The 16,831-nt window shown below is 40.9% G+C and overlaps 1 protein-coding gene across 4 annotated transcripts; it reads right to left on the bottom strand.

Annotated features, from left to right (window-relative positions):
• Positions 1-1,554: 1,554 nt before the first annotated feature.
• LOC129363802 (zinc finger protein 646-like) lies at positions 1,555-15,635 on the bottom strand. 4 transcript variants are annotated; one of them, XM_055036091.1, is made up of 7 exons: positions 15,407-15,635; positions 12,027-12,295; positions 10,806-11,052; positions 8,964-9,053; positions 6,611-6,802; positions 6,358-6,540; positions 1,555-2,654 (listed from the first exon to the last, which is right to left on the bottom strand). In XM_055036091.1, the coding sequence occupies exons 1-7, from the start codon at positions 15,539-15,541 to the stop codon at positions 2,490-2,492; spliced, it is 1,281 nt and encodes a 426-aa protein (XP_054892066.1). In that variant the 5' UTR covers positions 15,542-15,635; the 3' UTR covers positions 1,555-2,489. The 4 variants fall into 4 exon arrangements, with proteins under 4 accessions (XP_054892066.1, XP_054892068.1, XP_054892067.1 ...); XM_055036093.1 differs by having other exon boundaries at positions 6,406-6,540; XM_055036092.1 differs by having other exon boundaries at positions 6,358-6,537.
• Positions 15,636-16,831: the final 1,196 nt, after the last annotated feature.

Below are 16,831 nucleotides of genomic sequence, written 5' to 3'. Positions count from 1 at the left end.
TGAGTTTCTGAAATAAACTTTCAATAAAATTCTGGTGGATTATGACTGTGTGTACAACTGCGTTAGATAGTGGTAGAAATCTTCACAATTGACTCCAACTGTAGAATGACCAGAAAGGAAATATTTTATGTGGTAACCTTACCAAACAACCTTTGGAAGTATTGTACCGGTACCCAGAATCCTTCTGGTGCTCAGAACGCTCAGCACTGGTTTTATGATCTGACCTCGACTCCATGAGTTTGACACCCTGTGGTCCAAAGACAGTCACATAACTATTGTGCTATACGAATTTGGCATTACGGAAAGTTCAGAATGGCAACACATTTCAGATGTTATGATGTCTTCGTTATGGACAAATTTGGAACTAATTAAAATGAGATGGCGAAAACACATTTGCCCCACGTAAATAATCTGCTTGTTCTAGAACTTCACTGTCTTTCAGAAATCACTCACCGTTGTGTCTTTATTCTTGGATTTGAGCTTGAATTCTGCAATTTGCCAGTTAAACATCAGTAGCTGAGCTTTGATTGTCCGCATTTATCTATGGGATCTGCAGCATCAGAACCACAGACCTAAAAATACGCAACATCCCGATGAAGGCTGGTTCTGTTCTGGGGACGACTGACGAAACTCTGGGATGATGATGATGCAGAGAAGGATTTTACAGAAAGTCAAGAATATTATGGACAACCCTGAGCATCCTTTTCATGAGACTAAGAAAAATAAGAGCACCTTCATTCAGAGGCTTCTTCGAATTCCCTGTAATACTGACCGCTACAGGAGGTCTTTTCAGCCCACAACCATCAGCTATGAACTCCTTGAAGCATCTTGAATTGATGTGGTTTACAGCATTTCATGTCCATTTGGGATCATTGAAGTATTTTTGAATTGAATTTAGACTGAAGTTCATTTGACCAGTTTCTGTCACTGTTGCTTATTTTCTGCTTACGCCTCACTTGGCTCATGAAGTCATTAAAGTCAACACTGCAACAGAAAAAACATCCAATTTTATCCTTTTGCAAAGCAAATCTGACAATAGAATTCAACCTGGCCCACTATACTCTGGTCATGTGCTACTAGGAGCCACAGAATGATGGAAGACAAACTGACCATTCAGAAAATGTTTATCATCATTCCAATGCCCAATCCTTCCCTGCCAAAAACCCGTTAACCATAGACACAATGAGAACTGAGCGGCAGGAGAAGGCTTCAATCATTGCCTCTTGGTGATAATAATAAAACATTTTTATTTGTATAGCACTTTTCTAAATACTCAAAGACACTTTACAAGGAGAGAGAAAGCAACAATGAAAACATGTCAGGAATAAAAACAGAAACAACTTTTTAAAAAGAGGAAAGACAATGATAGAATTGTGGGTATTTCAACAACCGTCAAGTTAGCAAGATAAACTAACTACATGCTGGATCCATGAATGAATCATTATTCAAATTCAACAGTTTACAAAATACTCTAAAGTTAAAGTAAGTCAATCATGATTGGCTGCTGAGACCTAGTTATTATTCCATCCTGGGAATAGTGAGACACACGCATGATTTTATTAAAACAAAATTATTCTTACTTTATTTATTTTTTTTATAAATACAAAGACTAACTTTGAAGTTGAAAAGTGAGTTTTGGCTGTGTTGCTGAGCTCAGTCTTGGTCGGTTCTACTGAGGGCTCACCGGGTCTGGATCAGGAGCCGACCTCCGTCTCACTGCGGAGGCTGCAGAGGCTGCAGGCCGACGGCGCTGAACCCTGTAACAGTCAGGTCGGGACACAGAGGTCACTCCCCTTGCAGACGTCTTCAGCTGCTCCTTTGTGCTTGGACATAACAGGTGAGTGTTGAGGGGCGACACCTCCTGATGCACAATATACACAACACTCTCTCCCCAGCAGGTCAAAGGTTAGAAAGGGGAAAAACATTTCCCCCTTTTTTTTCTTTTGCAGAAACTGCATTCGACAAAGATACAGATATTGGACCGATGGAAAGAAAAAATTGTAACATTTAGCAACAACTTGTTGTTCCAGATTTGCAATTGGCTCCTGATAAAAAAAAAAAGACTTTATTTTATTCAACATAAGGGTGAGGGTGTGGGAGCACTATTCATAACGGGAAGGATAGATATTTTCATAACTATGGGGGAGAGAAGGACGGGGATAAATTCTTACCAACAGGGCGGGTCAGGGTGGAGACAGTTTAACTTCTATCCAGTACATGGCATAGATCATACATGAGGGTCAAGGCAACACATTGTTTTCAACCTAACTACTCAGAAATCAATCTCAACTAGTTCTCAACAGTGCCCTTCCCCATTCCCACACACAGCATTCCAAAAGGAGAGGTTCGGAAAGCGGCGGGCCGTTCGGGAGTCCTCCATCCTCCATCCCGGCTGTTGGATGCTGGATGTGAAAGGGGCAGGGTGGAAGAAGAGGCTGTGTTGTTGGGTGGCCAAGGTGACGATAGGAAGTGCTTGGCTGTCAGGAGTCTCACTGATTGTAGAGGGAGCGCTGCTCCCAGGGCATGGCCTGGATGGTCCGTGGCACGGGGGGAGGCTTGAGCGAGGGAGCGCCGTTCGGATGGAGAGAGTGGCCTATGGGGTTGATGGTGGGGAGGGGCCGCTGGGGGGCCAGGGAGAAAGTGTCCTGGTGCTTCTGCAGGGAAGGCGGGTTCGACAGGGAGGCGGAGGACAGCCAGAGAGGAGGGAGAAAAACAGAGGGAGATAACATCAGTGTCAGCACAGAGGCTTTTAGAAAGATGAAGCACACTTAATGTTTTGGTGAAGCATTCATGCACAAAGCGAAAATCTGGTGCACAACCCAGGAAATGATGAACATTAAAAAAAGGAAAACAATAAACTGGATTAAATGACAGTTCAAACAGAAGACCAGGGCTGAAAGTGGCGATTATTTTAGTAATCAATTATTCTGAAAAAAAAGTAGATCTTTAATTTATTTTATACAATATTAGAAATACACTAAAATATAAAGAAACAATTCCTTTTAAAAAATGAGAAAAATGTCTAAACTGCAATTTCTTTAGTTAATAACTGATCATTTGTAGAAAAGTATCAGTATGAGGAAAGCTCAGCTCCTCCTGCTGAACTGACCTGGTGGTTCATTTTTGACAAACAGATGATTAATTAGACAGAAAGAGATGCTTTTCAGGTGATTTTTTGTTTGCTTTTATTACAGAGGAGTTCCAAGGAGAACAGATTTACAAACATTTTTTATCTTAAATGTAGACTGTATGTATTCCAGTAGAGTTTTAGTTTAATTACTGTTGTTGCTTCAGTAATTGACCTTTTTGCAGTCTGGATACTCTAGTAAACAATTCATTACTCAATTAGTTGACAACTATTTTAAAATTTGATTTGTCACAATTAACTGTTTCAGGTCTAAAGAAGGCAACTTGGAGATAAGTTTTCTTTTTCTGTTCACGTCAGAACAGAAAACTAAACATTCTGTTGGTGTTTCAACAGATTTCATTTTCTGTACTGATCTAATGAATGGCTGTATGTGCATTTATCAGTGAGAGGAAGCTTACACCTGTTTAATAATTAAGATATGAAAAAAAAGAGATTTGTTTCACTGAATTTTACAAAAAAAATCGCATCTGTAAGCTCAAATCAGTTCAGTGATTCACTACAAACAGCACAACCAGTAAGAGGACTAGCATTCCAGAATGAGTGAAATGTTTCTGACTGCGATGTGTAACAAACATGGCCGTAACGGCAGCTCTGATGGAATGGAAAGCAGACTGAATTAGCAGCAGAGCCCTAAGGTTAGTAGAATCAGTGAGAAAATCCACACACACACACACACACACACGGTTTATATCCCAACAGAAAGAATCCCTGTGTCAGCTGAATTTCACTCTGTTTTTATTGAAGGCCCTGTGTGTACTGGTGGGGAAACTACGAGCCCAGAAGCAGAACCCGGATCCAGACTCTGGTGAAGAGCTGACATGCTGTCTGACACTAAACACTCCTTCACTGTAGTAGAAAACCCAGATTAAATGTAGCAGCTACATCTGATTTCTTATGGGAAGGATGACAGAGACATTTTTAAAGTTGCAAAAGGCAATCAAATGTGTGAAAGCAGTTAGATTCTCACCAACATTTTTAGCACTTAAATATATATATATAAATATTTTATTGAATGCAAAATGCTAAAAGTTTATTTGTATTCAGCCCTCATGAGTCAATGCTTCATAATCATCCATCCATCTATCTATCTATCTATCTATCTATCTATCTATCTATCTATCTGTCTGTCTGTCTGTCTGTCTGTCTGTCTGTCTGTCTGTCTGTCTGTCTGTCTGTCTGTCTCTGTCTGTCTGTCTGTCTGTCTGTCTGTCTATCTATCTATCTATCTATCTATCTATCTATCTATCTATCTATCTATCTATCTATCTATCTATCTATCTATCTATCTATCTATCTATCTATCTATCTATCTATCTATCTATCTATCTATCTATCTATCTATCTATCTATCTATCCATCCATCCATCCATCCATCTATCCATCCATCCATCCATCTTGTAAATTTTATGCAGCTACACTGATATCACTGGATCACAACAAAATGTTAGTTTCACTGAAAACTGTCTCATAGTAAACAGAGTCTAAAACTGTGACAGATGGACAGACGTTGTGTCTCCATGTCCAGATGAAGGACTGATGGAGCTCAGATGTTCTAGATTCTAGAACCTAACCCTGGTTTAAATGTCTCCTGGATTCCTTGGTCCTCATCAGGCTGGTTGTTCTCTGAGGACAGAAAAATGACATGATCCTGATCCTTCCTGCCCAATCGTCAGCAGCTCCAACTCTCTGAAGAACCTTGGATAATATGAGCTTCATTTCATCCATTCATCCATCATCTGATCACCCTTGTCCCTATTGCAGTCAGGAGCTGCTGGTGCCTCGCCAGCTGCGTTCTGGGCGAGAGGCGGGGTCACCCTGGACAGGTCACCCTGGACAGGTCACCCTGGACAGGTCACCAGTCTGTCGCAGGCTTCATTTCATTTCCTTTGTAATCCATAAAGTATTTTTCAGACTTATGAAGGAAGTTAGTTATACTGCATTTCATATTGGACTAAAAGAGTAAATGAAACTGAATACAAATGAATCCCAAACTTTTACACTTTATATTTGTTAAAGAACTGAGAACCATATCCTTCACTGGGATACATTAGTGTGTGTTGGTCTGTCACACAAAGTCAGAACAAAAGGTTTGTGGTAGTAAAATAACTTAAGGGGTACGGCTTCTGGAAAGAGCCTGTTTGCAGTTAAGGTTTTTTTTTACAGCACCTCAAGTTTTAAACTAGTTTTGAGTCTGATGTGTGCAGCAGGCAGCCGGTTCACAGTACAACCAGGAATCTTGTTAGACTGTCCAGAGCAACAATGGCATACCAAACACTGCTTGTAGTAAAAGAAAGTGGTCGCCATAGAAATTAATTTAAACTGGAGTATGTAACTTTTAAAACAAAAAAAGATCTACATTTACATATTTGTTCAATCTGTCACCATGTTCTGACCGTATTCAATGAGACACAATCCGTGAAAAGATGGATCCGCTCCACCCAGTGTTGCTACTGCCGTCTGATGAAATGCACCGGTTCAAAACAACCAATCAGGCTGTGATTGACAGCCAACCCCTGCTGTAGGATTGGCTGTCAATCACTTCATGTACACGCTCCTCAACGCGTCAATGCTGGCGAAACAACTTACAGGGAGGGTGATTGACAGCGGTAAGACCCGCCTCCTGGCTTTGATTGGCTGTTTCTAGTTAGCACCGGGGGAGGGCAGAGGAGCTAGATTTTTTTTCAGAGATTATCCATTTCATATTAGACTATCAACAGGTTCAACAAATATGCATAAAAAGGTATTTTCTATAAAAGTTACATGCTACAGCTTTAAGAAGGCAAAGCATTTCTGATTATAGTTATTGAAATGTACAGATCATCCCTCAACCCAATCTAATCATTTCAAATCTTTTGTAGCTTGCTTTGGCTAACAACACCTTTAGACAAGTTGAGTTCAGTTGAGCAGAAGTGCAATGGAAGCTTGATAAGAATTCAATATTATTTAGAATTGAACTAAATTTAAAAAGTCTGAGAGAAATGATATAATGAGCAGTTGTCTCTATGTTAGCAGCAATCAGTAGATGAGTGTTTTTGACAGAGTAAAGCTTGTAAATTCATGGTAAATATCAACAAAGAAAGAACCCCCCTCCCACCACCACCACCCCAATGCTAATGTTAGTAAGCAGACTGGGAGAAGGCAGGGGCCAGGAGGGGCCAGCAGGGGCCAGCGAGGGCCAGCAGGGGGCAGGTGTGTGGGGACTCTCCTACCATGGGGTTGGCGCTCAGTCTAGTGTATCCCGAGTTCATCTCCTTTACCTCAGGCACCAGGGGCTGGAGCAGGGAGTAGGAGGAGGAGGGGGCAGCGCTGGGGGGGGGGACGTGCTTGTTGCTGGAGGAGCTCCTCATGCTCTGCTGGCTGCTCTGAGAGGACACGGAGCTGGACCGGCCCTGCTGGGACACACAGCAACATCTCAGCGGGGGTCCTGCTCAGGAACCTGCAGACGCTCTGGCCGTCCCCTACCTGGTGAGGATCCGCCACCGGCTGGCTGGCCCCCGGCCCGCCCTGGGACATGGCTGCCACGCAGTGGGACGGGAGCGCCTCCTGCTGGCTGTGTGCTCCGTGCGGCGGCTGCATCATGGAGTTAGCGCTGTTGTTCTGCTGCTGCTGCTGGCGGCGTGGAGTGGCAGAGAAATTGGAGCGGCGACCGCCAGTCTGGATTGAAGACCAGCAAAGAAACAGAAGAGAGCAGAACTTTTATAAACCTCCGTCGCTCCCAGCTAGCACAGAGTTCAAGCAGGCAGATCACAGTGAGAGTTCAGGAGAAGTGAATGATGAAGGTGATTGTTCTGTCACTCAGAATGATTTACTCTCCCGTTTCTTTCCCTCCTGCGTCTCAGACTGGTCTCCTGGCAGGGCCCTGATTACCTTAACCACTAATATGAGATGGTGTTGTCAAAATGCACACACACACAAACAGAGCCACACACACAGACACTTACTAACTCTACAGTTAAACCTCAGGCTTTAACAAAAGCCGCAATGGAGTTGAGAGTTGGGAAGCTTTGGTTTCAGGTTCTAGTGATGCAGTCATTAAGTCAGCATGGTGACCTTTGACCCTCCCAGTCCATAGCTGGCCACCCCTGTGCTAGGGTCACCTTCATTTCTACTTTTTAAACCCATAGAAACTACCTAGAATAGTCATTCCTGCCACACTGATAAGGTTAGGATGGAGGCTGACATAATGAAGCTCACTCCTCCAGTTTATGCCTGATTCAGGGGCTGCAGCTATTGATTATTTTACTAGTCGATTATTCTGCTGATTAATCCGATAGCAATTGGTTCTTTCTGCACATTTTCTATTTAATCACTTAAGATAATTTTATATAATAGTAGAAACAGACCAAAAGAACAGGAATTAAATCAGAACGTAAACATTTTATCGCCTGAAATTTAATCACATTCCTTTAGTGAACGACTGATCATCTGTAGCAAAGGAACAATCTGCAGCTAAAAATCCTTCTGATATCAACATGAGAAAAGTTCAGTGCTTTCTGCCGAACTGATCTGACATTGATTTATTGGATTGACTTATTAGTAATTGGTTATCAAAAGGTGCTTAATAGGAGACTTGTTCAAGCAGAATGTGAACTAGGTGAAGTTAAAACTACCACTTGAGTTTCACGTAGAAAGAATTTACAGAGATTTTTAACGTAAAACGCAAAATGTACAGATTTTCTGCACAGTTCTGGCTTCATTACTGCTCTGACCGTGTTTTCTTTCAAAAAATGCCCTTTTTTATGAGTCCGTATCTTCCAGTTAATGATTAATCAACATAGTAGTCAACTCTACATGAGTCAAAGATGATTGATTGATCAAAATGTAATTATGTTTTAATTAATTCATTGTTTGATGGCAGCACTGTGGCGCTTCCAGCCGGACAGATTTTCATCACACCTCCAGCTCTTTAAGTTTCAGCATTATATTATTTCTGTTGGTTTACACAAGTCTAAACTTTGTTTTAAGTAAAAGTATACATAAAAAAAAATTCAGCTGCATTATAATTCAGACTATTAGGGATTAATTTTCACTAAATAAATGTTATCATATTAAAGTTGTTTGTTATTTGGTCTGAGATTATACTAATGTAAAACATGTTTTTATTTACAAACATCTTGACCTGAAAATGCACAAAATGCTTGATATAACGCTGATTATTCCACCACATATTTATCCTGAACTCTTCCTGAGTTCAGACATTAGTGTTGTTTCTAAATTACATTTTTGGCATTATTTGAGATCTGAAAGCGCTGCATTTTTTGTTGTTATTTTGATCATTTCTCATTTTCTGCAAATAAATTCTACGTTTTTGTTTGGAATTTCATAAGACATGTTGTTAGTAGTTTATTGAATAAAAGAATAATGTTCAGTTTACTCAAACATATAACTATAAAGAGTGAAATCAGAAAACTGATTGTTTTGCAGGGGTCTCTTCATTTTTCTACAGCATCAAAACATCAGCTGAGAAAGAAAAGTCTAAATGTTTATCGATCTTTTATTTAATATGAAGTTTTATTTTCACTTCCAAAACAGCAGCTTAGATAAACATCATGTGTGAGACTTTTATGATGTCACATCCTATTGGTCCTGCCAGTGTGGGCCTCAGGTAGCTTTGTTCTAGGCTTAGCTTAGCATTCCTGGCTTAAAGTGAAAGAGGCGTGAAGACAACAGAGCAGGAAGGACAGAGTTCCATCACACGGTGTATAAAATGTTTGTTGAACTCCAGTAAACGTTGGGATTCCCTCACAGCTCCAAGTCTTTCTGCTGACCTCTGACCTCTAACCTCTCACACATGCTCAGTCACGCTCACACCAACCTGGTTTTTGGCCGCGGCGCTGCAGCGGTGCTGGGCCAGGTCCAGCATGGTTCTGTAGCTCTTAAAGCAGGACGGGCAGTTGAACCGGTTCTTATGAACCAACCCCACACACGCACACACACACGCACGCACACACACACACACACACACACACACACACAAACAAACAAAAACACACACACAGAAGTTTGGATTACTACACTTGTGCAGAAGATCTGCTGAGCTGTTGTCCAGTCTGTCAGTGAGTTTTAAAGCTGTCCCTGAACTGAACCTGCTCTAACACAGTCAGTGGGCCGGCAGCAGGAGGCTGCTGGAACTACAGCTGGGAGGCACAGAGTCCAGGAGAAACATACCATGTTAGGTCCATACACACATGTAAAGAGAGAATCCTACTGTTACATGTTTCTGGCAGTCAGATACATCAACATTCATACAGGCAGGCTTTCCTGCTGTTGCTTTCTCATCAAAAATGAGGATCTAAGTAGGCTTACAAACGCTTTCATTGAACTCTGCATCATATTTCAGTCATTCAAATAAAAACACTTCTTTCACATGGATCCATTTCAGGGAGTGTGCTCGATTTCATCCTGTCCAAGTATTGTCCACAATTTTCTTCCTTTCTCTAAACTTTCCATTAATGTTACTTGAACCTTCCCATAATTAAATAAACCATAAATGAGCATGGCCAAATGAATTGAACTGAAATTCAACACAGTGTTTTTGTAGCCAAAGCAACCACTTAAAGATCTTCTATCTCTCTCAAACTCAGACTACCAGGCAAACTGTGGTAAACTTAAATCAAACATTATGTATTAAAAATCTATTTTATTGCTCTGATGTAATCATCTCATTCTCTGACTAAATCAAAATGTAATCTCATTTTCTGTAAGCTAGAAACCTTAATGTCAACAGAAAGTGTGAAACAAGACAGTTTCACATTTGAACAACCAACAATCTCCTTACATCTGATTTGGTGTATATTGCTTTTCTCTTATTTGTGCTTGTAAATAAGACTTTGCTATATTTCTATGTTACTTTTATATTTCTTATTTTTTGACAGCAAAGTACATTATTCATACAACATTTTTACTGACCACAAATCACTGTGTGAAATCAAACTAAATAATATATGTTTCAGTGTCTGAGCCACATCACCAAAATAAAGTATCGTAGGCTGCTAAAGGGACTTTGACTCAAATACCCCTAGTTTACAAATCTTTCCTTCACAGTGAGAGAATCCCAGAGAGCATCACATGCTTAACCAGGCTATCACCTCAACTTCTACACTAATTTACTCTGGTCTGGAATTTGCAATTAGGTCCTTTTTTCTCTGCAATTCTATAATTCAGTTAACTTCAGAAACCCTTTGGTTTCATTATTTCATATTTACATTCTCAACCAGGAGCTTAAAATGACAGAAAATTCTACGCAGCCGAATCTTCAGATCTTTGCAGAGAAACAATCTGGAGATTTTTTTCCAGACTTGTTGAGCTTAAAAAGCAGAAACATTATATTCTTGAAAAACATTTTGGATTTCCAATTCATTACTGAGTGAAAGTAGTGAAGTTGCTTTTTTTTTTTTTAGAAAAAGCTAATGATAATTCCCAACAAAATGAACTTCATGTGATTTCCAAAGTCAATGGTTTATAAGTGAAAGGGAGAAAATCCTCTTCTGCACACAATTTCTTAAAGTATAATTAATCTTGTAATGATTTTCAGAAAGCATTTCAGTGAATGAATAAATAGGGGAAACAGCTGACTGACTGTTAGATCACAGCAGGTTTTCAACCGATTCTCTGCTCAACCCCCGGCCCGTATCAGCACAGCAGCCCAATGGCGTACCTGGTTGGAGGCAGCGGCGCTGCAGCGATGCTGGGCCAGCTCCAGCATGGTGCGGTAGCTTTTGCAGCAGGACGGACAGTCGAAGCGGTTGGGCCCATCGTCGTGTATCCTCTGGTGGTTCCGTAGGTACCGCGCCAGGCGGAACGCCTTTCCACAGAGGTCACACATGTAGCGTTTCTGACCATGGATTCGCATGTGGTTGCGTAGCGACATGTAGTTGGTGTACGGCTTGCTGCAGAAGTCACACCTGAGGAGAAGCCGACAGCAGGTCAGAGCAAAACAAAACTGTGCATATAGGTGAACAGAGCCACTTTCTTCACTCCCAATACCGATATCTGATGTTTAGTATCGGCTCATACTGATACCAATCTGATAACGAACAACAGCTGAATTGGCTTATAATGTTTATTTTGAAAAACACACATATAGGCGATGTTCACACTGCAGTCTTTATTCCATTCTGATTTTGGTCGCAGTAACGTTACACATAACAAGCATGCTCAGCGTTTGTGGAAGTGAACATGGATGCTAATGCTGGAATGCATCGTGATTTTAAAACACATCAACAACTTCATCCTTATTATCGTCTACCATAATAAGTTGTTTTTTTTTTTGTGTTTCAGGATTCAGCATAGTGTTGTGTGTTGAGTATCAATGACGTTCAGGCCGGATGAATGCAGACACAGGTCACATTGGAAAAGATCAGAACTGTATCAGGCTCAGGGTCACATATCCCAGCAGCCCAAAAATCCGACCTGTGTCATCCAGACTGTCAAGAAACAAAAAAATCAGATTCAGGTCGCATAAGAGCAACAAAAAATGTAGGTCACTTCAGCTTGCAGTGTGAATGTAGCCATAAATGTACTGAACTAGAAATGTATAATGACTCTGCACCGGTACAGCTCACTGAAACACACCAACAGCTTCAGGGTCTCGGTCAAACATGGAAAAACAACTTTCATTTGTTCAGTCGGTGCAATTAGAAGAACAGCCAATGGACATAAATGTGAAATAAACTGACAAAAACAACAAGTTGACTATGTTGGTCAAATGTAAAATAAACTGCAAGAAACTTTCTTTCAAATGTTTCAGAAAGTGCAATTAGGAATCCTAAATGTAATCTGACCTTATGGATCACTTTGTCACTGATAATCTAGATTTTTTTTCAACATTGAGATCAATACAGATATTAATATCTAGATACTGAGAGAGAGTTCTCACTTGAAGTCTCCAGTCTTGTGGGTGAGTTTGTGGTTGAGAAGAGAGCTGGCGTGTTTGTAGGCGCAGTTACACAGGTCGCAGACGTACGGCCTCTCGTCTGACTCCATGTCATCTGACGCTGTTGTACTAGGCGGCGGGGGCGGAGGCGCGGGCGCTCGGGACTCCATGGAGAGGCTGGAGCTAGAAAGTGACGCTGAGGAGAGACTGGAGCTAGAAAGGGCTGCAGAGGACGGCGGCAGCTGGTCGCACCAGCTGATGGTGGAACTTGGCTGTAGAAGAAAACAAACAGCAGAGATGTTAAAACTCAAAACAACATGGAGTCTAGTCAACGTTTTCTTGACAGCACATTTGCAACAACCTCAGTTGACCCAACTGATTCACAATAGCTATAACATCGTAGATAGAGAAAAGATAAAACAAGAAATAAATTAAAGTTTGGTCAAATAATAATAATAATAAAATAAAATATAGTAAATAAAATATTTTTATTGGCAATAAAATACCAAGAAAAATATTATGAATAGAAACCAAAACATACTTAATTTCAGTTGCAACAATTTCCCAAAAACTAAAATCAATTAAATATTTTTTTCCTTTTTCTAAACTGGTGTTGAAGGTCAGGGAAGAGAAAAGGTGCAGGGTAACAGCAGAGGCCTGGCAGACTAAAAGATGTGGGTTCAAATCCAGCTTCCTCCTGCCACACTGCCCTGAAGCCAGGCAGTCTCTGATCTGAGCGCTGCAGCAGGGTTAACCTGTTGACAGTGCTCTGTGACAACAAAACCTCCTGAGAAATTCAAACCGTTCACCTAATAAAGAGAAAAACGTTCACTGAAAATGTTTTTCAGCAAACAGCAGAGGTCAGGGGCTGAAAAAAGTTAGTCCAGGTGATGTTTAGTCTGAGGGAGACGTTACACCACCGTCCCATTCTGAAGAGGGTCAGAAAACACAGAGTTCCCACTAAAGGCCCAGAGCAGCCAGAGCCAGCTGAGCCCACCAACACACACCACCAGGTGGCACTAACTCTGGACAAACTGGATCACCAGACAAAACATGGACTAATTTCATTTTTAATTAAAAATACTTTATTTACAAAAGTCAAGCTCAAATTGAACCCACTGTTTGGAAAAGTATTGGAACTCACTTTAAACTTTATATTCAATATTTGAAATATTCATTTTGTTTTATTCATTATTTACTGCATTTAGTCTAAAATAGCCAACGAGTGTAATCGCTGTGGTTACGTCTCAGTCTGTTCAGTCATTGGCTGTCAGCTGAACATCTCAGTTCACCAGCAGATCAGATCCGCCTCCAAAAGTTCAGCCATTCAGCCATGACTGAGCCCAAGGTCGGCTGCTTTTCACCAGGCTCCTACAGACTAGCCTTCTCTCCCGTCCTCAGTAGCAGAGGTTTGGGTCAGCACTCCATGCAAATGGTGCAATCTGCCACAACAACGCAAACAATTCCTGACAGCCAATCAGGACAAAACCTGGAACGTTCACAAAACTGGACAGATAAAGATTCATTTGATACGTTTCCCAGCGCCTGTCATTTTAAAGCGATGGGAAAGCAGCTCTTTCTCCACACACACAGTGTGAACTAAGGAGGTGAGTTTCTGACTGGCAGTTTAAATGTCCAGAACTGTGATAAATTTGTTTTAAAAGACATTGAAATCCTGCTTACCTACATGAGAGCAACTCTCATACGTCTCTCTCTCTCTCTCTTTCTCACACACAGACTATGAATGAATGACTTAGTAATCTAGCATTAATCAGAGTTTTTTCTTTACAGATGCTCTTGTTATCTACTTTTGAATGGATCTTGTAGAATAAAAATGTATAAAACAACATAGTGCATTTCTGCAGTAGTAAGGGAGGTTCAACTGAACCTACAGGGAAACATGCTGTGGAAAAGTAGTTGGCTTTTATCTGTCCGACACTCAGGTGGATTTTAGATTATCTGATGAAGTATGCCGCTATCTAACCTCTTTATGTTTTATTAAATTACCTCAATGATAAGCAGGAAGGTAACATTGATGTGCAACTGTACGCAAGACAGAAAGCAATTAACAGACCGACCAAAGTGACAGCTTGTGACTTCAACATTAAAACAGATAAAATGTCATAATTCAGTTGTGGACGTGTGGCCCTGCACACCGTCAGCAGGCTGCTGAGCACTGCACAGGTTGGGTGGGGTGCCAGATGTTCACAGTGTAACATATATTAATATGCTTTGTTGCTGGTTTTTATTTCTGGAGTTACTCTGCATAGATGCACTGAACTGGTTCTGCTCTGAAGTCTGTTTCACAGCGAAGATCAAATCAGACTGATATCATTCTACAGCACAAATACACATCAAACTGTGATCCAAAATAATGGATCACAGTTATGTGATTTAAAGGTTCTTAAATTACAACTTCCAGAAGAAAGTTTCAGATGCATTTGTTTTGAGATATAATAAACATTTCTATGATGAGCAGAACCCACTTCAACAAATGTGAAATATCCATTTTAGGGACTCATTGATGGATTACTAGTGAACTGTAGAGCAAACAGCGGTGAATGCAAAAGCCATAATAACCATCACGTGCAGTGGTGGCTTAATTAGAAGAGGATCCCCAAATCAAATACTGTTCCCGCCTCAACAGAACCTTGGGCCGGCCCTGGGTCTCAGCGTGCCCCTGCCGTCTGTGGACAGACTCCGGTCATGAATGAACCACAGTCTGGCATCACAAAGGGGGCTTTGAAGCATTCTCCGCGGGTCGTCTTCCGCTAACGTTTCCTGCCGAGCAGCCTGGTCGTGTTTACTCTGCGCTAACAATATTCCAGAGCTCAGCAGAAACCCCACAGTCTGACAACTGAGCTGTTAAAACGCACTTCAACACAGGACTTAACCAAGGGACCACACTGCCTTGCTGTACACAGTTAACGGTACATCTTGATACGATGGGGAACCTGCATCCGAAATTAGCTCCAACTATGCTAATAGTCCCTGTGATGCGTTATGTCAACGCTATCGCCATTTTCATCTTTCAAAGCGCAGCCACGGCGTCGCGCTTCGGCTGCTCATACATATCAATCACACAAATTGTAAAAGACTGGAGAAAACGGCTAGCCTGGTTTTTAGCTGAGAGCAGCTAATGGTCAAACTAGGCCAGGAGGCGCTCAGCATGACGGTTGCTAGGTTAGCCGGATGCTCAAAGGCTCTAGCATTGCATGCACAGTTGCACCAACGAAGAGCCAAATGTAGTGCAGACTGCATTCCAGAAACCTAAGGAGGTGTGATAACAAATGCTTCAGTCACTAGTTGGCGAACAGAGTGAGCTGTGTGTTTGTGGCTGGGGTTCGCTAGCTAATGGTGGTGGGAACAACTGGCTTTCTTACTCCGGAATCGTTCGGATCCTTTTTCCAGAACAATTGAGAGCAGTGGCCGAAGGTCTCTGTCGACGAAACGTAGTTCACTCCATTTCTGTCCTGAAAATCTCCATGTGTGCTGCCTGTGTTTGTCCTGGCGTACATCGTCGGTTTGGAAGATTTTTTTTACTTTTCTTGCTGAAAAGAAACAGGGCCGCTTTGTTGGGCTCTTCTTCCGAAAAGCAAAATATTTCTTCTGTGAAATGAGCATTTTGGCGGCGGACACATCGAAATATTTCAAATTTTACTGCCATCTACAGGATTGGAGGATCACAACTTAGTCAGAAAACCCGAGGCAGATAAATGATTGGACATGTAATAATGTTATCCATGCTTCATTTTTTACACAAAATATTGTTGAATTATTCATTTAAATCTGTTCTTCTCAAAAGCTTTGTCAGTAGTCCAGTGCTTGTTTTAATGTCAGACTTTGAGCAGCAAGTAAATAATGAATTTAACTTTTAACTATACTAAAATATAAATAATCTTACGTCATTTTTTAAAAGATTTTTTTCAAACAATCAATTCAAATATTTTAGATAGTTTCTAAAGCAAAGCACTGAATGGTCTTGAGGATTACTGGTCAGATATGAATCATGAAGACCCCTCATGTTATCTGAGACAAGTGAGCAGAAACTGTATTTAGTTTCTATCTTCTGCTGTTTTGACAACAAACTCTGAAAAGCTGAGATGGAAAGAAACAGTTGGTCCTTTTAAATCAGAAAAGGGGGCATTAGTGTTCACTGAAATTATCCCATCATTTGTGTTTTCAGAGTAAAGTTGAAACCAGACATGTACACATAATAAAAAGATGTGTCTTTTTATTGTCTTCAAAATCAAAAGTTTACATCCAGTATGATTACTATCTCTTTAAACAATGACAGTGATGTCATCATTTCTTGGGGGACTTCTGATAGGTTAACTGACACATTTGAGTTTACTGCAGGTTAACTCAAATGTTATGGATGTATGTTAAGGCCAAATCTGGAGCACACTGGTTCCTGGTGTGACAGCCTGAGAAGCTAATGCAATCAACCAAGATATCAGGACGATAATTACAGAGCTGCAGAGGTCTGGTTCATCCTGGGGAGCAAGTTACTGATGCTTGAAGGTGTTGAGTTTATGTGCTCAAGCAACTATATGTTCAGTGTCCCAGAGGGGAACAGGTTATGGTCCAGAATGTGAAGAGTTATACCAGAACAAAAGCTAAAGCTGGTGTGAAAATGCTGCAGAGTGATTATTCCCAGTGAATAAACATGCCTTGCACTAAAGGTTTGTCTTTTTAAAAGCCTAACCATTCAAGTCTTATCACCATCTAGATGTCCTATGAATAGAACAAGGCATAGTGTCTTCTAAATGACATAACCTTTTCATGTTATGTCTCTGATTACAATT

The sequence above is a fragment of the Poeciliopsis prolifica genome, unplaced genomic scaffold (genome assembly GCF_027474105.1).
Source record: "Poeciliopsis prolifica strain line A6 unplaced genomic scaffold, Auburn_PproV2 SCAFFOLD010, whole genome shotgun sequence".
NCBI lineage: Eukaryota > Metazoa > Chordata > Actinopteri > Cyprinodontiformes > Poeciliidae > Poeciliopsis > Poeciliopsis prolifica.
This window is presented reverse-complemented; position numbering and strand designations above follow the sequence as displayed.

What these genes read in the sequence shown, in the direction of transcription:
- LOC129363802 (XM_055036091.1), bottom strand. Translation starts at nt 15,541, where the DNA reads ATGTACGCCAGGACAAACACAGGCAGCACACATGGAGATTTTCAGGAC. An exon ending in CGGTGGCGGATCCTCACCAG is followed by an intron (nt 6,541 to 6,610) that starts GTAGGGGACGGC and finishes TGTGTGTCCCAG; the next exon opens with CAGGGCCGGTCCAGCTCCGT. An exon ending in GACTGAGCGCCAACCCCATG is followed by an intron (nt 2,655 to 6,357) that starts GTAGGAGAGTCC and finishes CCTTCCCTGCAG; the next exon opens with AAGCACCAGGACACTTTCTC.